This window comes from Triticum urartu, chromosome 3 (genome assembly GCF_003073215.2).
Source record: "Triticum urartu cultivar G1812 chromosome 3, Tu2.1, whole genome shotgun sequence".
Lineage (NCBI taxonomy): Eukaryota > Viridiplantae > Streptophyta > Magnoliopsida > Poales > Poaceae > Triticum > Triticum urartu.
The window spans coordinates 655920533-655945084 of NC_053024.1; the positions used below are offsets into that span (position 1 = coordinate 655920533).

At 44.9% G+C, this 24552-nt stretch overlaps 1 protein-coding gene across 1 annotated transcript; it reads right to left on the reverse strand.

Moving 5' to 3' along the window:
* Positions 1-3788: 3788 nt before the first annotated feature.
* On the reverse strand, positions 3789-4347 carry LOC125549016. Its single transcript, XM_048712520.1, has one exon. It carries the CDS (start codon positions 4299-4301, stop codon positions 4065-4067), a length of 237 nt encoding a protein of 78 aa, XP_048568477.1. The 5' UTR covers positions 4302-4347; the 3' UTR covers positions 3789-4064.
* Between the last annotated feature and the right edge of the window lie 20205 nt (positions 4348-24552).

Consider the following 24552-nt stretch of genomic DNA (forward strand, 5'->3'; position numbering starts at 1 on the left):
TAGGTACACCGTCGAGCTCCAGCAGGGGAGTTACGACATGCACTTGGGGGCGAGCTCGATTGGAGGGGATGGGGACGGCCAGCACGGGAAGGAAGGTAGCCAGAGGGGATGGGGGAGGTAGGGGCCTCGGTAGTGAGGACTGAGGAGGGGAGGGAGGAGATCAAGGGGAGAGCATGGCGTGCTCTGCCTCTGATGTGTGCCAGAGATGAGACGGTGAGAAGATGTTGCTCTGTATGTTTTGCTACTGCCGCTGATTACTAAGCTACGCGCGTGTGTTGGCTGCTGATTGCTAGCTATGCGTGTCGCTTTTTTGCGTTGCTGCTAAAATTGCTATAGCTGCAGCTTGCTAGCAGGTAAATTGCTATAACATTGTTAAGTGTAAACTGATGCTTTGTTGATACTGCTTGCTTCTCTGAATTTTTGTTATGAAACGTCATGTAGTATAAAACGTTTGTGCATGAGATAGGTATTTGATAGGTAGAAATGTTATAATGCGAGTGGGATATAAAGAGTGAGAAGAAGTAGAGAAAGGTGTACATTTTAAACTAAAAATGTGTCTAAAATAGTAGATTTAATAAAAACAAAATCAAAGTTGAGTAAAAAAAGGTATATCAAAGAAAACAAAATGCTAACTAAAGGTTGACCAAATTGAAACATAATTGAATTATTTTTGTGAAATTTATTGAATTATTATTATGTGTGTGTGGAATGTTGTGTTATACTGATTTGGAAGTTAAAAAAATTAATAAAGAAGCTCTTGACGTATAAAGAGTCAAATTTGACGCTACCGCTGAATTTTAGGACAATGTTTGAGTTATGCCATTTTCCATCCTAAAGCTTGGACAGCGAGCCAAAGATTTTTAGCTATCAAAGGGGGGCCAATTTAAATGGTTGAGTTTTTTTCCTTTTTTTCAAAAAGGGGATTCCCCGACCTCTGCATCAGAACGATGCATACGGCCATCTTATTAAAAAGAAACATAGGTTCAACAAGGTCTTAGAGTCTCAAAACGAAAATAAAGAAGGGCTCACAAAGAGCCAAAAGGGTCAAAAAACAAACTGGCCATAAAAAGCCACAACTGGCTGGCATAAGAGAGACAGGTAAACTAATTGCCTATCCTATTACATGACCGCCATCCAAACCGATTGAAGATATCCCGTGTTACCATCTCCCAGCGGATAGATCCAGTAACCAAACGCTCCCTGACCTCCGTCGGAGTGAGTAGCAACCACATAAGGATCAACGCGGTGGCTCGGAAGATAACCTGCAAAAAATGAATATTTGTTGTTCTGTTAAAAACCAAATCATTTCTGCAGTTCCAGACTGCCCACAATAAAGCACAAACTCCTACGCGAATATGTCTCGCTCTTACAGGCTCTATCCTGTTAAGTCACGTTCCAAATAACGTGTTAACGGAACTCGGTGGAGTAATATTAAATGTAATATGGACTGTCCGCCATAGGCCTTTGGCTAACGGGTAATTAAGAAAAAGGTGTTTTGATGGTTTCATCCCAATCACAGAAACTACACCTAGTTGGTCCTGTCCAATTACGCTTTGCCAAATTGTCCTTGGTTAATATTACTTATTTATGGACAAACCACATAAACACTTTGATTTTCAAAAGAATTTTGACAGCCCAAACATGTTTGGAACTAGGAATCGAGCTTGAGTTGATAACATCAACATACATTGATTTAACTGTAAACTCTCCAGACCTAGTAAGTTTCCAGCGTAATTTATCGGGTTGTTGAGATAACTGAACCTCCATCAGTCTACTTACTAGATGGAGCTATTCTTCCCAATGATTGCCAACTAGCGTCCTTCTGAACTGAATATTAAGGGGATTGGGTTGAAGTACCGTTGCAACGAACGCCTCACGTCGTTGAACAATACGATACAGAGACGGGTATTGAATGGCAAGGGGGGTCTCTCTGAGCCAAGTATCCTCCCAGAATCGCGTACTAGCATCGTTGCCAATAATAAACTTTGTCCTATTAAACAAGGTTAATTTGACTTGCATAATCCCTTTCCAAAAAGGTGAGTCAGTCGGCCTTGCTGTCACCTATGACAAAGTTTTGGAGTGAGGATACTTGCTACGGAGGATTTGCGCCCAAGTAGCATCAGTCTCAGTCGATAACTTCCACAGCCACTTACCGAGAAGACATCTGTTCTTGACCTCAAGATTCTCAATACCAAGACCCCCTTGGTCTTTCGTTCGACAGATGATATCCCATTTGGCGAGTCGGTATTTTCTTTTTAATTCATCGCTTTGCCAGAAAAATCGTGATCGATAGAAGTCTAGTCTTTTCCTAACTCCAACTGGGACTTCGAAGAACGACAAAAGAAACATAGGCATACTCGTGAGAACCGAGTTAATCAGAATTAATCGGCCTCCGTATGACATGAGCTTGCCCTTCCAGCAACTCAGTTTCTTTTCAAAGCGGTCCTCGATGCACTTCCATTCTCTGTTTGTCAGCTTACGATGGTGGATTGGTATACCTAAGTACGTAAAAGGTAAAGTCCCCAATTCGCATCCAAACAATTGCCTATATGCCTCTTATTCGTCATTGGCTCTACCAAAGCAGAACAATTCGCTTTCGTGGAAGTTAATCTTTAACCTGGTCAATTGTTCAAATAAGCATAACACCAGCTTCATATTTCTCGCTTTGTCCAAGTCATGCTCCATAAAGATGATCGTATCATCGGCGTACTGAAGGATGGACACACCTCCATCAACTAGATGAGGTACCAAGCCACCCACCTGACCAGCCTCCTTAGCACTTCCTATCAAAATTGCCAACATATCAACTATAATGTTGAACAGGATAGGAGACATCGGATCCCCTTGTCTCAGGCCCTTATGTGTCTGGAAATAATGACCTATGTTGTCATTCACTTTAATTCCAACACTCCCTTTTTGCGTGAACGATTCTACCTGGCGTCGCTGGGCTTCATCAAAACCTTTCATACGCAAGGCCTGTTGAAAGAATGGCCATTTGACTTTATCGTACGCTTTCTCGAAATCCACCTTAAAAACAACTCCATCTAACTTTTTCGTGTGAATTTCATGGAGCGTTTCATGAAGGACCACCACCCCTTCTAGGATGTTTCTGTCCGGCATGAAAGCAGTTTCGGAATGTTGCACCACAGAATGCGCAATTTGTGTGAGCCTATTAGTCCCAACTTTGGTGAAAGTTTTGAAACTAACATTGAGGAGGCAGATCGGCCTGAACTGCTCAATTCTCACAGCTTCCGTTTTCTTAGGAAGCAGTGTTATTATTCCAAAATTTAAATGAAATAACTGAAACTATCCAAAGAATAGATCATGAAACATTGGTAACAAATCCCCCTTAATAATATGCCAACACTTTTTATAGAACTGCGCCGAAAATCCATTCAGCCCTGGAGCCTTATTGTTTTTCATCTGCGCAATAGCTTCAAACACCTCTTTCTCCGAGAACGAGGCAACCAAAGTATCATTTTCATCAACAGTGAGTTGAGGCACATCCTCAATCCTGGACTCATCCAGGGACACACAACTATCCTCCGAAGGTCCAAACAACTGCTTATAGTACTCGGTTATGTATAATTTGAGGTTATCATGTCCTAAAATAGTTTCTTCATCTTGTTCAAGCTGAAAGATATTACGAGAACAAAAATGGTTGAGTGATGTCACGAGAACAAAAATGATATTGAAGAATTTTTTTCCCAATCAACCCATAGCAACCGCACGGGCACATTTACTAGTAATATAATAACTTTCATAATGATCAATGAGGCCACGTACGAAAGAACAGACGGCCCTTACACTGAAGAACACAACGGATGGGTGCAGCACATGCACTGCATCTGCACATCCAAATTACAAACACAAACAAAAATCACGATACCTAATCAAACGAGGCAGCATTCACGCGCGTGCATGCAGGAGCTCTGGGTGGCCGGCCGATCGATCGATCCTGCGCGCCCACCGCACGAGCCATGCACGCATGCATGCAAGCACGAGGTAACCGGAGGATAAATTATTTAATTAGTACTCGACGGCGGCGGGCGGAGGGTCGTCGATCAGAAGTCGCCGGCGGCGGGTTTGGCCTTCCCCCCCTTGGCGACCTCAGCGCTCTCGGCGGTGTTCATGCTGAAGCTGTTGAGACTGCGGCCACCGGCGCCGTTCATGGAGAAGCTGTTCTCCTGCACGCCCGCGGCGGCTTCCACCGGAGCCGCGGTGTGGCTCAGCAGCAGGAGCCCCAGCAGGGCCAGGCCGAGCAGGGTCATGCGCAGCTCGTTGTTCCTTGCGCCCGCCATTGATGCCTGTGGAAGATTGAGAGATTGCGCGGACGGAGGTTGGTTATCTGCTTATTGCGGTGGATTATTAGCGAGCTCTTGTGGTGGGTGAAGGATGCGGTGTTCTTGAGGATTTATAGTGGGAGGAGAGGGCGAGAGGGGTGGTGGGGAGTGGGTTCAGGAGAATGTCTCGTGTTCTTGCGGTTCTGCTTAAGTGTAGGCGAATGGCGTGCATCCTATATTCCTAATGTTGAAGCCATTGGAACGCCTATTAGCATGGGACCTTCGGTTGGTATGCGTCATGCATGCGATGTGTTTTAAACTTTGCTCGGTCCCGTAATCCATATCTTCGAGAAACGAAAGGAGAAATGGTTTTTAAATTCGATGTGTCTAGGGCATATCTAGATGTGCCCTAGTTATTGCACATCTAAGTGAGTGAATCAAGCATAAAGAGAAAAAGATAAAAGGGAAAGAAAATATTCACATGAATCTTAATGTAAGATCAATGACATATGAGTGCAATACTTATGACACATCTAGATGTGCTTTAGCAAAACTGTTTTAAATTATAGCGCATTTTTACCCTAAAAAATACAGGGCATTTAATTATTATTTAACTATTAGAAAATACACTATGTTCCAAAATACCCGAATTTTCGGCTGATTCTAAGGGGCTGTTCGGAAACCCACCCGCTTCGGAAATCACAGAATCTACGGAGTACCAATTTCCTCGCTCCGCTGTTTTAAACTGCAGCTCCGGCTGCTCCTGGAGCGGGACGTGTGGAGCGAAGGGCCTCCGAACAGGCCCTAAGTTAAAGATCTTCAATTTTGACTATGCCTATGGATAATTCATCTGCACCATCAAATTAGTCTCATTAGATTTATCATAAAGTATAACTATAAAAATTCATCATGAAGTATATTTTCATGCTATATACGATTGATGTTGTATATGTTGATATATTTTTATAGATTTGATCAAACTTAAAGATGTTTGATTTAAGACAAATGTAAAACTTAAAATATTTTGAAATGAAGGGAGTACGAAATAGTTTAGGTAACACCTTGTTTTTCGAAACATTACCATTTTTGATATGGATTAATGGTTGAGATTAAAACATGCCCCCTATATACGTTGCCTGGGCGCAGCAAGAGCTATGTCTCGCTTCAGGCAAGATGGGAAGGTGCTCTCGCCTGAGGCATCAACAGTAATGAGCGGCCCAATAGTGAACACTTCAAATAAAAAAGAAGAAGAAAGAAGAAGCAAGGGGAATGAACCCAGCTCTCTAGGATAAAGCGTCATGCCACAAACCAGTAGCTCAATGTAGGAGTTGTGATGGGACAGTAGGGCGCGGGCAAGTAAAGGTAAAAGAGCCGGTTATTCCACTGGTTTTCCAGGTGTTTCCTATTTTTGTTTTTTTTCAATATTTTTCACTGGATTTCTCTGTTTTAACTGGGCCTTTTATTTTTCTTTACTTCTCTTTGTTTTTCTTTGGTATTCTTCGTTTCTTTCTACATTTTCTTGGCCTTTTTCTTTATTTCTCCGGTTTTGTTTGGTTCTTTCTAGTTTTTATTGGCTTTTATGTTTTTTCTTGGTTTTCACTGTCTTTTCGTATACATTTCTGGTATATATCTAATTTATTTTTTAATACACAATTAATAATTTTAAAGTACAAGATTAACATTTTTAATACTCAGTTAACATTTTTCGGCCTTGTGGGCGTCCGGATAGCACCCACGCCCGCTTCTAACCAAACTGGCCCACCCACCCACCCCCTCCTCCCTCGCCCGCGCGTGTTCTCTCTCCGACGCAAGCTGCCAGCATTCATGTCGCTGTAGAGTGGCCGCTCCACGTTGAAAATGGTTCAGTGCGAACACGAACTTTCACTGCCTCCGTCATTGAAGCGGTGCGCTAGCCGAGGGCGCCGCCCGCTGCACGCCCGACAGAACACGCCTCCTCGCTGCATTCAAACCCGCGTGAAAGTCGAGAAACCTACTCCTAGCACACGTTCATTCACGAGCGGGCCGACATTAAACTTAACGTCGGGCAAGCTCCTCTAGTTCGCCCGCTATTTAAAGGATGCCAGACGCCGGGCAAGAACTGTACCACTCCACAGCTCCCCATCTCTTACTTCCATCATTTTCTCCACCCTTTCGATGGCACCCGACGAGTAGGAAGAGCAATTCTCCGGCATAAAAGCCAGCTGGGTGGCCCGCCGAGATCACCGGATAAGAGTGAGACAACTCGCTGCTCCACCTACGACGCCTAGCCCGCCGGAGAAAGTTGCCGCTCCAAGCTGGCCCATGGTTGAGCAACTCGCCGCTCCAAGCCAGCTCGTGAAGGAGTGGCGAGTTGCTCTAGTGTGATGCCCTCGATTCAATCGTACACTAATCATACACGCAAATGCGTACGATCAAGATCAAGGACTCACGGGAAGATATCACAACACAACTCTAGACACAAAATAAAATAATACAAGCTTTATATTACAAGCCAGGGGCCTCGAGGGCTCGATTACATAAGCTCGGAAACACAAGAGTCAGCGTAAGCAACAATATCTGAGTACAGAAATCAGTTAGACAAGTCTGCCTTAAGAAGGCTAGCACAAAAGCAACATCGATCGAAAAGGCAAGGCCTCCTGCCTGGGAGCCTCCTAACTACTCCTAGTCGTCGGCGGTCTTCACGTAGTAGTAGGCATCCTCCGGGTAGTAGTAGTCATCGGTGGCGTCGTCTGGCTCCTGGGATCCGTCATCTGGTCGCAACAATCGGATATGGGGGGAAAAGAAGTAGCAAAGCAACCGTGAGTACTCATCTAAAGTACTCGCAAGACTTACATCAGATCTAAACTAAGTATGCATCTGTATCAAAGGAATGGGTTGTATCTGTGGACTAAACTGCAGAATGCCAGAAGGGAAGGGGAAAGCCTAGCCTATCGAAGACTAGCATCTTTTGGAACCCACCATCTTGCAGCAACAGGAGGGAGTAGAGTAGCATAAAGTAAAGTAGCAGTAGTGTTATCAACCTTGGCCAGAGATCCTTTCTCGACTCCCTGCGAGAAAGCAATCCCAGAGCCATACTATCCAATTCTCATCACAATCCATTTCTCATCACAAGTATCCAGTTCTAGTTGTATCGATCGGGATACAACTCCAAGTGTCCGTTACAGTAGGACAGGCTATTGATAGATGTTTTCTTCCTTGCAGGGGTGCACCAACTTACCCACCACGCTCGATTAACTCCGGCCGGACACACTTTCCTGGGTCATGCCCGGCCTCGGCCAAACAATACGCCGCAACCCGACCTAGGCTTAATAGAGAGGCCAGCACGCCGGACTAAACCTATGCCCCCAGGGGTCATGGGCCATCGCCCCGGGAACTCCTGCACGTTGCGTACGCGGCTGGTGAGCAGACCTAGCTACCTCCCTAAAAAGGCAGGAGCTTACCAGTCCAACACAGTGCGCGCGGCTCAGTCGCTGACGTCTATTAAGCTTCGACTGATGTATACGACGCAGAACGCCCATACTATGCCCACGTGATGGTTAGTGCTATCAGGCCAGAGGCCCCTTGGATCAAATATCCAAATCGTAGTGGATTAGGAACGCGCGGTAACAAGCAAAGACTCACGAAAGATGTGACCCCGTCGCCCCGTCTCGAGGACTTGCGGCAAGGGCTAAGAATGCCCGGCCACGCCTCGTAATTATCTCACGGGCACCCTCCAGGTCAACCCGACTCCACATCACTCGCAATTAAGCTCGCGCGGATACCCCTCAGGGCCGACCCGTCTTTCCAAGTAACAGTGGTAAAGTCCAAGTATCCATGTGTCCAAACATCAAGGGGAAAACCCGAGGAATCACCCCCGGTGAATTCCACTCGATGTAATCATCAAGGTGAACGTAAGAGGAACCACCCTCGAGGTTCACACTTGAGGGGTTGCACGACAAAGTCGTATCGGAAGTGGTTAAGGCGGAATCACCCTCAATGACCACGACCGAATAGCTACACTACAGGGTTAACATCAGAAGTGCTGTAGAGGTCTCACCCTCGGCACTCGATAGTAACCCAGTAGTGTCGAGCAACTAAGGGGAAAGTGATGTGCGGTGCCGGGGCCTGGTCTCCGATCCCGTTGATCAGGTCTTCAATGATGAAGCAGGGGCAACAAGGACAAGGTGGGGGTCACTGATGGATCTCTAACCAACCTATACTAAGCAGTTTAGGATAAGCAGGTAAGGTATGAAAGCAGGTAACAACAAAAGGCTATGCATCAGAGTAGGATCATACAGAAAGCAGTAGCAGTTCTAATCCAAGCATGAGAGGGAAAGAAATAGGCGATATCGGAATGCTCAAGGGGGGTTTGCTTTCCTCGAAGCTCTGCTGAAAAAGAAGAAGTGTCGTCGACGACGTAGTCGATCACAAGGGCATCAGCATCGTTCTCGGGGTCTACCGGAGAGAAGAGGGGGAAGAAACAATAAATACATAGCAAGCAAGTGCATAACAGGACAACAAGCAGAGCTAGACATGATCTAACATGGTGTTACACGATACCGGCGAAGGGGGAGAACATCCGGGAATGTTTTCCCGAAGTTTGGTATTTTCGGACAGACGAACCGGAGGGGGACGGTTGCAGGTTCGCTATGCTAGGGATGTCTGGCGGACGAACGGAGAGTGTAATCGGATTCGTCTCATCGTTCTGAGCAACTTTCATGTATAAAGCTTTTTCGTCCGAGCTACGGTTTATTTTCTATGATTTTTCAAAGATTTAAACAATATCCTGAAATTATTATTAAACTAAAATAGGGTTATTGCACCAGCATGACGTCATCCGTCAACTGAGTTGACCATGGTCAACCCTGACGTGTGGGGCCGGTCAGTGCCCAGTCAGCAGTACAGTCAGCGTTGACTGGGTCAAAGTTGACCAGTCAATGGGGCCCATCTGTCAGTGACACATATTTTAAAAAAGGGGGGTTTAAATTAAGCTAACTAGGGGTGGGGCCCCACTATCATAGAGTCCTCTGACTAACTAATTATCTAATTAGTTAATTAGGAAAAATTAATTAAGTTAATTAACTGAACCACTAATTAATTAATTAATTTTTATTAACATTTGTTTTTCATTTTTATTAAGACAGGGGCGTGGGCCCGGTGGTCAGTGACCCATCTAGCCACCTCCCGCCTGCACAACAACGCATGCAGGGGAGGGGCAGGGGCTCGGCGGCGATGACCTGGGGTCCGGCCGAAACGGTCGGCGGCGCGCGACACCAGCTGGGGCGGGGCCATAGCGGCGCAGATGCGGCGCGGCCGGAGCAGCAAGGGAAGCGGGCATGGTCATGGGCAGTGGCTGCGGTGCGGGGGCAGAAGTGAAGCGACGCGAGCGGGAAGGGGCGAGGCCGTGCACAGGCGAGCGAGACTGGGCGCAGCGACTGCGCGATGACCGCGGCCACGGACGGTGCGAACGGCGGCCTACGACGGTGAATCGAGGAGGGGGAGGAGGCCGCTCACAGCGTTGCAGGGGAGGCTTGGGGAGGGCGGTGCGAGCTTGGCGGGAAGAGCGGCGGGGTGGAGGCAGCGGTCTTCAGGCGTGGCCGCGCTTGAGGTTGAGCGGAGACGGGGACGACGCGAGGAGGTGGCCTGCTTGAGGTGAAGAAGCTATCTCTCACCACAAGACCACATCCACATCCTTACTACATCCAATGGTTCAACAACAGCGGCAAGGTTAAGGTAACACGTACTGTTCGTGTGCATTTTAGTATCTCTACATATGTTGATTATGTTGATTGTGAGGTGGTACCCATGCAAGCATGTTCCTTATTACTTAGTCGACCATGGCAATTTGATAAAAATTCTGTACACCATGGTAGAAACAATCAGTATACTCTTATTCATATGGATAAAAATATTACTTTGCTTCCTATGAATCTTGATTCCATTTTGAAAGATTATATTAATAGAGCTAATAAAGCAAAACAGGAGAAAAATAAGAGTGAAAATCAGATTGTGGCAAAAGAATTTGAGCAACAAATGCAGCCTAATAATAAACAATCTACTGTTGCTTCTGAAATTAAATTGAAAAGTGCATGTTTACTTGCCACCAAATCTGATATTGATGATCTAGATTTTAGCAAATCTGTTTGCTATGCTTTTGTGTGCAAAGAGGCATTATTTTCATTCGAGGACGTGCCTTCCTCTTTGCCTCCTGCTATCACTAACATTTTGCAGGAGTTCGCTGACATCTTTCCACAAGACGTGCCACTGGGATTACCACCTATTCGAGGGATTGAGCATCAAATTGACTTAATTCCCGGTGCATCATTACCCAACCGTGCACCATACCGTACCAATCTAGAGAAGACGAAGGAGATTATGCGTCAAGTACAAGAACTGCTCGACAAAGGTTATATACGCGAATCCCTTAGTCCTTGTGTTGTTCCTATCATTTTAGTGCCGAAAAAGGATGGTACGTCGCGTATGTGCGTTGATTGTAGAGGCATTAATAATATTACTATTCGTTATCGTCATCCTATTCCTAGGCTAGATGATATGCTTGATGAATTGAGTGGCTCTACAATATTCTCCAAAGTTGATTTGCGTAGTGGATACCATCAAATTTGTATGAAATTGGGAGATGAATGGAAAACAGCATTTAAAACTAAGTTTGGATTATATGAGTGGTTAGTCATGCCTTTTGGGTTAACTAATGCACCTAGTACTTTTATGAGGTTAATGAACGAAGTTTTACGTGCTTTCATTGGACGATTTGTGGTAGTTTACTTTGATGACATATTGATTTATAGCAAATCTTTGGAGGAACATTTGGAACATTTACGTGCTGTTTTTATTTCCCTACGTGATGCACGTTTGTTTGGTAACCTTGGAAAGTGCACCTTTTGCACCGACCGAGTATCTTTTCTTGGCTATGTTGTTACTCCACAGGGAATTGAAGTTGATAAAGCCAAGATTGAAGCTATTGAGAGTTGGCCGCAGCCCAAAACGGTCACACAAGTGAGGAGTTTCCTTGGCCTCGCTGGTTTCTATAGGCGTTTTGTGAGAGATTTCAGCACCATTGCTGCACCTCTCAACGAGCATACAAAAAAGGATGTGCCTTTTGTTTGGGGTACCGCACAGGAAGAAGCCTTCACGGTATTGAAAGATAAGTTGACACATGCTCCTTTACTCCAACTTCCTAATTTCAATAAGACTTTTGAGCTTGAATGTGATGCTAGTGGAATTGGATTAGGAGGTGTGTTATTACAAGATGGCAAACCTGTTGCATACTTTTCTGAAAAATTGAGTGGGCCTAGTCTGAACTATTCTACTTATGATAAAGAATTATATGCTCTTGTTCGGACCTTAGAAACATGGCAACATTATTTATGGCCCAAGGAATTTGTTATACGTTCTGATCATGAATCTTTGAAACACATTAAAATTCAAGCAAAACTGAATCATAGACATGCCAAATGGGTTGAATTCATTGAGACTTTCCCTTATGTCATTAAACACAAGAAGGGTAAAGAAAATGTTATTGCTGATGCATTGTCTCGTCGTTATACTATGCTTTCACAACTTGACTTTAAAATATTTGGTTTGGAGACCATCAAAGATCAATATGTTCATGATGCTGAATTTAAAGATGTATTGCAGAATTGTAAGGAAGGGAGAACTTGGAACAAGTTCGTTCTTAATGATGGATTTGTGTTTCGTGCTAACAAGCTATGCATTCCAGCTAGCTCTGTTCGTCTTTTGCTGTTGCAGGAGGCGCATGGAGGAGGATTAATGGGACACTTTAGCGTCAAGAAGACGGAGGATATACTTGCTACATATTTCTTTTGGCCAAAGATGAGACGGGATGTTGAGCGTTTTGTTGATCGCTGCACTACATGTCAAAAAGCTAAGTCACGACTCAATCCTCATGGTTTATATATGCCTTTGCCTGTACCTAGTGTTCCTTGGGAGGATATATCTATGGACTTTGTTTTAGGTTTACCTCGAACAAAGAAGGGGAGGGATAGCATATTTGTTGTCGTGGATAGGTTCTCGAAAATGGCACACTTTATACCATGTCATAAAAGCGATGATGTTGTTAATGTTGCTGATTTGTTCTTTCGTGAAATTATTCGCTTGCATGGTGTGCCAAATACTATTGTTTCAGATCGTGATACTAAATTTCTTAGCCACTTTTGGAGATGTTTATGGGCTAAGTTGGGGACTAAGCTGCTTTTTAGTACTACTTGTCACCCCCAAACTGATGAACAAACTGAAGTAGTCAATAGAACATTGTCTACTATGCTTAGGGCTGTTTTGAAGAATAACAAGAAAATGTGGGAAGAATGCTTGCCTCATATTGAATTTGCTTATAATCGTTCATTGCATTCTACTACTAAGATGTGCCCTTTTGAAATTGTGTATGGTTTCCTACCTCGTGCACCTATTGATTTGTTGCCTCTTCCATCTTCGGAGAAGGTTAATTTTGATGCTAAAGAACGTGCTGAATTGATTTTAAAAATGCATGAGTTAACTAAGGAAAACATTGAGCGTATGAATGCTAAATATAAACTTGCTGGAGATAAGGGTAGAAAAATGTTGTGTTTGCACCTAGAGATCTTGTTTGGTTACATTTGCGTAAGGATAGATTTCCTAATTTGCGCAAATCAAAGCTAATGCCACGTGCTGATGGTCCTTTTAAGGTGTTAGAGAAAATAAATGATAATGCATATAAACTTGAGATGCCTGCAGATTTTGGGGTTAGTCCCACTTTTAACATTGCAGATTTGAAGCCTTATTTGGGTGAGGACGATGAACTTTCATCGAGGACGACTTCATTTCAAGAAGGGGAGGATGATGAGGACATCAATACCATTGTTACACCCACAGCACCTACTGCTATACATACTGGACCAATTACTAGAGCTCGCGCACGCCAATTGAATTATCAGGTACTTCCGTTTCTTGGTAACGATTCTAATGTTCATGAGAATATGATGATGCCTAAATTGGATACATTTGTTTTGCTTACAAAGGAAGGGCCTAGCTTGGACAAGAAAGATGAACCTTGGAGCAAGTTCAAGCATGGAGATGATGGCATGCGCAAGGGGAACAAGAACGGAGTTACAAGTGATGATTCCAGGACTTTGAAGCCACCATAATGAGTGCATGAAGCATGGGACAAAATATACAAGATGCCACTTCATAAATTTCGTCCAGAGGCTATTTTAGGTGCTGCGTCACCTTATTATTGGGCCAGGCCCATGTATTTTCGAAGTACTTAAGTATAGGCTGTTTTTAGAGTCCGTATGTGTGGGGAAAGAAGAGTTAGGGTTGGTTTCGGACCCCACCACCAAGGTCCACGAAATTCCCCCTCTCTCCTCCATATATACAGCCCTTAGGGCATCGTTTAGACTTTGGGTTTTGTTTAGATTAAAAGTTCGCCATAGCTGCAACTTCGCATACTTCGTTTATGTTCAATGACCAGACCAAGGCGTCACAGAACCCCACCTTGATCAATAAAGCTTTCATCTTATATTCGCAATATCCAGATTGCAATCTCAGTTTCTTGCTTGTTCTTCGTTTTCTTGCAGGAAACAGACCCTCGTGGTCAGGTTGATCGTGCTCCGGTATGGTCAATAACCCTCAGAAGTTGGTTTAGCGATTGCTAAGGCGCGACATCTCGCACGTTCGTAGTCGGATCGTCAAGGTCGACTCCCACAGAAAACGATAGCCACCATCTCATCGAAACATCGGGACACCTTTGCCTCTATCATGATCTATGCTAACTCAACAAATACCATCGGAGACACTTGTAGATCATCTTTATAATCACCCAGTTACGTTGTGACATTTTATAGCATACTAAGTGTTCCTCCGGTATTCGGGAGTTGCATAATCTCATAGTCATAGGAACATGTATAAGTCATGAAGAAAGCAATAGCAATAAACTAAACGATCAAAGTGCTAAACTAACGGATGGGTCATGTCAATCACATCATTCTCTAATGATGTGATCTCGTTTATCAAATGACAACTCATGTCCATGGCTAGGAAACTTAACCATCTTTGATTAACAAGCTAGTCAAGTAGAGGCATACTAGTGACACTATGTTTGTCTATGTATTCACACATGTACTAAGTTTCCGGCTAATACAATTCTAGCATGAATAATAAAAATTGATGATGATATAAGGAAATATAAATAACAACTTTATTATTGCCTCTAGGGCATATTTCCTTCAGTCTCCCACTTGCACTAGAGTCAATAATCTAGATTACATTGTAATGATTCTAACACACATGGAGTCTTGGGGCTGATCATGTTTTGCTCGTGAGAGAGGCTTATGTTGGAAATATGCCCTAGAGGCAATAATAAAATGATTATTATATTTCCTTGTTCATGATAATTGTCTATTATTCATGCTATAATTGTATTATCCGGAAATCGTAATACATGTGTGAACACATAGACCACAATGTGTCCCTAGTGAGCCTCTAGTTGACTAGCTCGTTGATCAACAGATAGTCATGGTTTCCTGGCTATGGACATGGGGATGTCATTGATAACGGGATCACATCATTAGGAGAATGATGTGATGGACGAGACCCAAACCTAAGCATAGCACAAAGATCGTGTAGTTCGTTTGTTGTAGCTTTTCTGGATGTCAAGTATCATTTCCTTAGACCATGAGATTGTGCAACTCCCGGATACCGTAGGAGTGCCTTGGGTGTGCCAAACGTCACAACATAACTGGATGACTATAAAGGTACATTATAGGTATCTCCGAAAGTGTCTGTTGGGTTGGCACGAATCGAGACTGGGATTTGTCACTCCGTATGACGGAGAGGTATCTCTGGGCCCACTCGGTAATGCATCATCATAATGAGCTCAATGTGATCAAGTGGTTGATCACGGGATCATGCATTACGGTACGAGTAAAGTGACTTGCCAGTAACGAGACTGAACAAGGTATTGGGATACCGACGATCGAGTCTCGGGCAAGTAACGTACCGATTGACAAAGGGAATTGAGTACGGGATTGATTAGGTCCTCGACATCGTGGTTCATCCGATGAGATCATCGAGGAGCATGTGGGAGCCAACATGGGTATCCAGATCCCGCTGTTGGTTATTGACCAGAGAGTCATCTCGGTCATGTCTGCTTGTCTCCTAAACCCGTAGGGTCTACACACTTAAGGTTCGGTGACGCTAGGGTTGTATAGATATGAGTATGCAGTAATCCAAAAGTTGTTCGGAGTCCCGGATGAGATCCTGGACGTCATGAGGACTTCCGGAATTGTCCGGAGGTGAAGAATTATATATAGGAAGTGTAGTTTCGGCCATCGGGAAAGTTTCGGGGTCATCGGTATTGTACCGGGACCACCAGATGGGTCCCGGGGGTCCACCGGGTGGGGCCACCCATCCTGGAGGGCCCCATGGGCTGAAGTGGGGAGGGGAACCAGCCCATAGTGGGCTGGTGCGCCCCCCTTGGGCCCCCATGCGCCTAGGGTTGGGAACCCTAGGGGAGGGGGCGCCTCCACTTGCCTTGGGGGGTACTCCACCCCTTGGCCGCCCCCTAGGAGATCCCATCTCCTAGGGCCGGCGCACCCCCCTAGGGGGCCTATATAAAGGGGGGAGGGAGGGCAGCCGCACCTCAAGTCTTGGCGCCTCCCTCTCCCCTGCTACACCTCTCCCTCTCGCAGAAGCTCGGCGAAGCCCTGCTGCGATCACTGCTGCATCCACCACCACGCCGTCGTGCTGCTGGATCTTCATCAACCTCTCCTTCCCCCTTGCTGGATCAAGAAGGAGGAGACGTCATCCGCTCCGTACGTGTGTTGAACGCGGAGGTGCCGTCCGTTCGGCACTTGGTCATCGGTGATTTGGATCATGGCGAGTACGACTCCATCATCCCCGTTCTCTTGAACGCTTCCACTCATGATCTACAAGGGTATGTAGATGCACTCTCCTCTCTTTGCTAGTTGACTCCATAGATTGATCTTGGTGAAACGTAGGAATTTTTTTTGTTTTCTGCAACGTTCCCCAACAGTGGCATCAGGAGCTAGGTCTATGCGTAGTTACTATGCACGAGTAGAACACAAAGTAGTTGTGGGCGTCGATATTGTCAATTTGCTTGCCGTTACTAGTCTTATCTTGATTCGGCGGCATCGTGGGATGAAGCATCCCGGACCAACCTTACACGTACGCTTACGTGAGACCGGTTCCACCGACTGACATACACTAGTTGCATAAGGTGGCTGGCGGGTGTCTGTCTCTCCCACTTTAGTCGGATCGTATTCGATGAACAGGGTCCTTATGAAGGGTAAATAGAAATTGGCAATTCACGTTGTGGTTTTGGCGTAGGTAAGAAACATTCTTGCTAGAAACCTATAGCAGCCACGTAAAAACTTGCAACAACAATTAGAGGACGTCTAACTTGTTTTTGCAGCAAGTGTTTTGTGATGTGATATGGCCAAAGGTTGTGATGGATGATATATGTGATGTATGAGATTGATCATGTTCTTGTAATAGGAATCACGACTTGCATGTCGATGAGTATGACAACCGGCAGGAGCCATAGGAGTTGTCTTTATTTATTTATGACCTGCATGTCAACATAAACGTCATGTAATTACTTTACCTTATTGCTAAAGCGTTAGCCATAGTAGTAGAAGTAATAGATGACGAGACAACTTCAAGAAGACACGATGATGGAGATCATGATGATGGAGATCATGGTGTCATGCCGGTGACAAGATGATCATGGAGCCCCAAGATGGAGATCAAAGGAGCTATATGATATTGGCCATATCATGTCACTATTATTTGATTGCATGTGATGTTTATCATGTTTTTGCATGTTGTTTACTTAGAACGACGGTAGTAAATAAGATGATCCCTCATAATAATTTCAAGAAACTGTTCCCCCTAACTTTGCGCCATTGCGACAGTTCGTTGTTTCGAAGCACCACGTGATGATCGGGTGTGATAGATTCCAACGTTCACATACAACGGGTGTAAGACAGATTTACACACGCAATACACTTAGGTTGACTTGACAGCCTAGCATGTACAGACATGGCCTCGGAACACAGAAGACCGAAAGGTCGAGCATGAGTCATATAGAAGATACGATCAACATGAAGATGTTCACCGATGTTGACTAGTCCGTCTCACGTGATGATCGGACACGGCCTAGTCAACTCGGATCATGTTATACTTAGATGAATGGAGGGATGTCTATCTAAGTGGGAGTTCATTGAATAATTTGATTAGATGAACTTAATTATCATGAACTTAGTCTAAAATCTTTACAATATGTCTTGTAGATCAAATGGCCAACGTTGTCCTCAACTTCAACGCGTTCCTAGAGAAAACCAAGCTGAAAGACGATGGCAGCAACTATACGGACTGGGTCCGGAACCCGAGGATCATCCTCATAGCTGCCAAGAAAGATTATGTCCTAGAAGCACCGCTAGGTGACGCACTCGTCCCACAGAACCAAGACGTTATGAATGCTTGGCAGACACATGTTGATGATTACTCCCTCCTTCAGTGCGGCATGCTTTACAGCTTAGAACCGGGGCTCCAAAAGCGTTTTGAGCGACACGGAGCATATGAGATGTTCGAAGAACTGAAAATGGTTTTCCAAGCTCATGCCCGGGTTGAGAGATATGAAGTCTCCGACAAGTTCTTCAGCTGTAAGATGGAGGAAAATAGTTCTGTCAGTGAGCACATACTCAAAATGTCTGGGTTGCATAACCGCTTGACTCAGCTGGGAGTTAATCTCCCGGATGATGCGGTCATTGACAGAATCCTTCAGTCGCTTCCACCAAGCTACAAGAGCTTTGTGATGAACTTCAATATGCAGGGGATGGAAAAGACCATTCCTGAAGTATTTGCAATGCTGAAATCAGCAGAGGTAGAAGTCAAAAAGGAACATCAAGTGTTGATGGTGAATAAAACCACTAATTTCAAGAAAGGCAAGGGTAAGAAGAACTTCAAGAAGGACAGCAAGGGAGTTGCCGCGCCCGGTAAGCAAGCTGCCGGGAAGAAGCCAAAGAATGGACCCAAGCCCAAGACTGAGTGCTTTTATTGCAAGGGAAGTGGTCACTAGAAGCGTAACTGCCCCAAATACTTAGTGGACAAGAAGGCCGGCATCACAAAAGGTATGTGTGATATACATGTAATTGATGTGTACCTTACTAGTACTCGTAGTAGCTCCTGGGTATTTGATACCGGTGCGGTTGCTCACATTTGTAACTCAAAGCAGGAGCTATAGAATATGCGGAGACTGGCGAAGGACGAGGTGACGATGCGCGTTGGGAATGGTTCCAAGGTCGATGTGATCGCCATCGGCACGCTACCTCTACATTTACCTACGGGATTAGTTTTAAACCTCAATAATTGTTATTTAGTGCCAGCTTTGAGCATGAACATTGTATCAGGATCTTATTTAATACAAGATGGCTACTCATTTAAATCCGAGAATAATGGTTGTTCTATTTATATGAGAGATATGTTTTATGGTCATGCTCCGATGGTGAATGGTTTATTCTTAATGAATCTCGAGCGTAATGCTACACATATTCATAGTGTGAATACCAAAAGATGTAAGGTTGATAATGATAGTCCCACATACTTGTGGCACTGCCGCCTTGGTCACATAGGTGTCAAACGCATGAAGAAGCTCCATGCAGATGGACTTTTAGAGTCTCTTGATTACGAATCATTTGACACGTGCGAACCATGCCTCATGGGTAAAATGACCAAGACTCCATTCTCAGGAACAATGGAGTGAGCAACCAACTTATTGGAAATCATACATACTGATGTGTGCGGTCCAATGAGTGTTGAGGCTCGCGGTGGCTATCGTTATGTTCTCACCCTCACTGATGACTTGAGTAGATATGGGTATGTCTACTTAATGAAACACAAGTCTGAGACCTTTGAAAAGTTCAAGGAATTTCAGAGTGAGGTTGAGAATCAACGTGACTGGAAAATCAAGTTCTTGCGATCAGATTGTGGGGGAGAATACTTGAGTCATGATTTGGCACACACTTAAGAAAATGTGGAATAGTTTCACAACTCACGCCGCCTGGAACACCTCAGCGTAATGGTGTGTCCGAACGTCGTAATCGCACTCTATTAGATATGGTGCGATCTATGATGTCTCTTACCGATTTACCGCTATCATTTTGGGGCTATGCTTTAGAGACTGCCGCATTCACTTTAAATAGGGCTCCGTCGAAATCTGTTGAGATGACACCGTATGAATTATGGTTTGGGAAGAAACCTAAGCTGTCGTTTCTAAAATTTTGGGGATGCGATGCTTATGTCAAGAAACTTCAACCTGAAAAGCTCGAACCCAAGTCGGAAAAATGCGTCTTCATAGGATATCCTAAAGAAACTGTTGGGTATACCTTCTACCTCAGATCCGAAGGCAAGATCTTTGTTGCCAAGAATGGGTCCTTTCTAGGGAAAGAGTTTCTCTCGAAAGAAATAAGTGGGAGGAAGGTAGAACTTGATGAAGTATTACCTCTTGAACCGGTAAGTGGCGCAACTCAAGAAAATGTTCCTGAGGTGCCTGCACCGACTAGAGAGGAAGTTGATGATGATGATCATGAAACTTCAGATCAGGTTGCTACTAAACTTCGTAGGTCCACAAGGACACGTTCCGCACCAGAGTGGTACGGCAACCCTATCTTGGAAATCATGTTGTTAGACAACGGTGAACCTTCGAACTATGAAGAAGTGATGGCGGGCCTGGATTCCGACAAATGGCTGGAAGCCATGAAATCCGAGATAGGATCCATGTATGAAAACAAAGTATGGACTTTGACTAACTTGCCCGTTGATCGGCGAGCCATAGAAAATAAATGGATCTTTAAGAAGAAGACAGACGCGGATGGTAATGTGACCATCTATAAAGCTCGTCTTGTCGCTAAGGGTTATCGACAAGTTCAAGGGGTTGACTACGATGAGACTTTCTCACCCGTAGCGAAGCTGAAGTCCGTCCAAATCATGTTAGCAATTGTCGCATTCTATGATTATGAGATATGGCAAATGGACGTCAAAACGACATTCCTTAATGGTTTCCTTAAGAAAGAATTGTATATGATGCAGCCGGAAGGTTTTGTCAATCCTAAGAATGCTGACAAGGTGTGCAAGCTCCAACGCTCGATTTATGGGCTGGTGCAAGCATCTCGGAGTTGGAACATTCGCTTTGATGAGATGATCAAAGCGTTTGGGTTTATGCAGACTTATGGAGAATCCTGCATTTACAAGAAAGTGAGTGGGAGCTCTGTAGCATTTCTCATATTGTATGTGGATGACATACTGTTGATGGGAAATGATATAGAATTCTTGGAAAGCATAAAGGCCTATTTGAACAAGTGTTTTTCAATGAAGGACCTTGGAGAAGCTGCTTATATATTAGGCATCAAGATCTATAGAGATAGATCGAGACGCCTCATTGGTCTTTCATAGAGTACGTACCTTGACAAGATATTGAAGAAGTTCAAAATGGATCAGTCAAAGAAGGGGTTCTTGCCTGTATTGCAAGGTACGAGATTGAGCTTGGCTCAATGCCCGACCACGGCAGAAGATAGAGAAAAGATGAGTGTTGTCCCCTATGCCTCGGCCATAGGGTCTATCATGTATGCTATGCTGTGTACCAGACCTGATGTAAACCTTGCCATGAGTTTGGTAGGAAGGTACCAAAGTAATCCCGGCATGGAACACTGGACAGCGGTCAAAAATATCCTGAAGTACCTGAAAAGGACTAAGGAAATGTTTCTCATTTATGGAGGTGACGAAGAGCTCGTCGTAAAGGGTTACGTCGATGCTAGCTTCGACACAGATCTGGATGACTCTAAGTCACAAACCGGATACGTGTATATTTTGAATGGTGGGGCAGTAAGCTGGTGCAGTTGCAAGAAAAGCGTTGTGGCGGGATCTACATGTGAAGCGGAGTACATGGCAGCATCGGAGGCAGCACACGAAGCAATCTGGGTGAAGGAGTTCATTACCGACCTAGGAGTCATACCAAATGCGTCGGGCCCGATGACTCTCTTCTGTGACAACACTGGAGCTATTGCCCTTGCCAAGGAGCCCAGGTTTCACAGGAAGACCGGGCATATCAAGCATCGCTTCAACTCCATTTGTGAAAGTGTTCAAAATGGAGACATAGATATTTGTAAAGTACATACAGACCTGAATGTAGCAGATCCGTTGACTAAACCTCTCCCTAGAGCAAAACATGATCAACACCAGAATTCCATGGGTGTTCGATTCATCACAATGTAACTAGATGATTGACTCTAGTGCAAGTGGGAGACTATTGGAAATATGCCCTAGAGGCAATAATAAAATGATTATTATATTTCCTTGTTCATGATAATTGTCTATTATTCATGCTATAATTGTATTATCCGGAAACCGTAATACATGTGTGAACACATAGACCACAATGTGTCCCTAGTGAGCCTCTAGTTGATTAGCTCGTTGATCAACAGATAGTCATGGTTTCCTAGCTATGGACATGGGGATGTCATTGATAACGGGATCACATCATTATGAGAATGATGTGATGGACGAGACCCAAACCTAAGCATAGCACAAAGATCGTGTAGTTCGTTTGCTGTAGCTTTTCTAGATGTCAAGTATCATTTCCTTAGACCATGAGATTGTGCAACTCCCGGATACCGTAGGAGTGCCTTGGGTGTGCCAAACGTCACAACGTAACTGGGTGACTATAAAGGTACATTACAGGCATCTCCGAAAGTGTCTGTTGGGTTGGCATGAATCGAGACTGGGATTTGTCACTCCGTATGACGGAGAGGTATCTCTGGGCCCACTCGGTAATGCATCATCATAATGAGCTCAATGTGATCAAGTGGTTGATCACGGGATCATGCATTACGGTACGAGTAAAGTGACTTGCCGGTAACGAGACTGAACAAGGTATTGGGATACCGATGATCGAGTCTCGGGCAAGTTACGTACCGATTGACAAAGGGAATTGAGTACGGGATTGATTAGGTCCTCGACATCATGGTTCATCCATGAGATCATCGAGGAGCATGTGGGAGCCAACATGGGTATCCAGATCCCGCTATTGGTTATTGACCAGAGAGTCGTCTCGGTCATGTCTGCTTGTCACCCGAACCCGTAGGGTCTACACACTTAAGGTTCGGTGACGCTAGGGTTGTATAGATATGAGTATGCAGTAATCCGAAAGTTGTTCGGAGTCCCGGATGAGATCCTGGACGTCACGAGGAGTTCCGGAATTGTCCGGAGGTGAAGAATTATATATAGGAAGTGTAGTTTCGGCCATCGGGAAAGTTTCGGGGTCACCCGGTATTGTACCGGGACCACCGGATGGGTCCCGGGGGTCCACCGGGTGGGGCCTCCCATCCCGGAGGGCCCCATGGGCTGAAGTGGGGAGGGGAACCAGCCCATAGTGGGCTGGTGCGCCCCCCCTTGGGCCCCCCATGCGCCTAGGGTTGGGAACCCTAGGGGAGGGGGCGCCTCCACTTGCCTTGGGGGGTACTCCACCCCTTGGCCGCCACCCCCCCCTAGGAGATCCCATCTCCTAGGGCCGGCGCACCCCCCTAGGGGGCCTATATAAAGGGGGAGAGGGAGGGCAGCCGCACCACAAGTCTTGGCGCCTCCCTGTCCCCTGCTACACCTCTCCCTCTCGCAGAAGCTCGGCGAAGCCCTGCTGTGATCACTGCTGCATCCACCACCATGCTGTCGTGCTGCTGGATCTTCATCAACCTCTCCTTCCCCCTTGCTGGATTAAGAAGGAGGAGACTTCATCCGCTCCGTACGTGTGTTGAACGCGGAGGTGCCGTCCATTCGGCACTTGGTCATCGGTGATTTGTATCACGACGAGTACGACTCCATCATCCCCGTTCTCTTGAACGCTTCCGCTTGCGATCTACAAGGGTATGTAGATGCACTCTCCTCTCATTTCTAGTTGACTCCATAGATTGATCTTGGTGAAACGTAGGAATTTTTTTTGTTTTCTGCAACGTTCCCCAACAGCTTAGTCAACGGGTCTGCAACATTCAGATCCGTATGTATCTTGCAAATCTCTACGTCTCCCTCCTTGACTTGATCGCAGATGGAATTGAAGCGTCTCTTGATGTGCTTGGTTCTCTTGTGTAATCTGGATTCCTTTGCTAAGGAAATTGCACCGGTATTGTCACAAAAGATTTTCATTGGACCCGATGCACTAGGTATGACACCTAGATCGGATATGAACTCCTTCATCCAGACTCCTTCATTTGCTGCTTCCGAAGCAGCTATGTACAACGCTTCACACGTAGATCCTGCCACGACGCTCTGCTTGGAAGTGCACCAACTGATAGCTCCACCATTTAATATAAATATGTATCCGGTTTGTGACTTAGAGTCATCCAGATCAGTGTCATAGCTTGCATCGACGTAACCGTTTACGATGAGCTCTTTGTCACCTTGCTACCTCTTGAGCACTTGCGTTGGTTTTCCCTTGAAGAGGAAATGGTGATGCAGCAAAGTAGCGTAAGTATTTCCCTCAGTTTTTGAGAACCAAGGTATCAATCCAGTAGGAGGCCATGCACGAGTCCCTCGGACCAACACAAACAAATAAATCCTCGCAACCAACGCAATAAGGGGTTGTCAGTCCCTACATGGTCACTTACGAGAGTGAGATCTGATAGATATGGTAAGATAATATTTTTGGTATTTTTATGATAAAGATGCAAAGTAAAATAAAAGGAAAAGGAAATAAATAAGTATTGGAAGATTAATATGATAGAAGATACACCCGGGGGCCATAGGTTTCACTAGTGGCTTCTCTCAAGAGCATAAGTATTCATAGTGGGTAGACAAATTACTGTTGAGCAATTGACAGAATTGAGCATAGTTATGAGAATATCTAGGTATGATCCTCTAGAGTCGACCTGCAGGCATGCAAGCTTGAGTATTCTAGTAGACCGACTCCTGCCTGCATCTACTACTATTACTCCACACATCGACCGCTATCCAGCATGCATCTAGAGTATTAAGTTCAAGAGAACAGAGTAGCGCTTTAAGCAAGATGACATGATGTAGAGGGATAAACTCATGCAATATGATGAAAACCCCATCTTGTTATCCTCGATGGCAAAAATACAATACGTGCCTTGCTGCTCCTACTATCATTGGGAAAGGATACTACAAGATTGAACCCAAAGCTAAGCACTTCTCCCATTGCAAGAAAGATCAATCTAGTAGGCCAAACCAAACTGATAATTCGAAGAGACTT

What these genes read in the sequence shown, in the direction of transcription:
- LOC125549016 (XM_048712520.1), bottom strand. Translation starts at nt 4,301, where the DNA reads ATGGCGGGCGCAAGGAACAACGAGCTGCGCATGACCCTGCTCGGCCTG.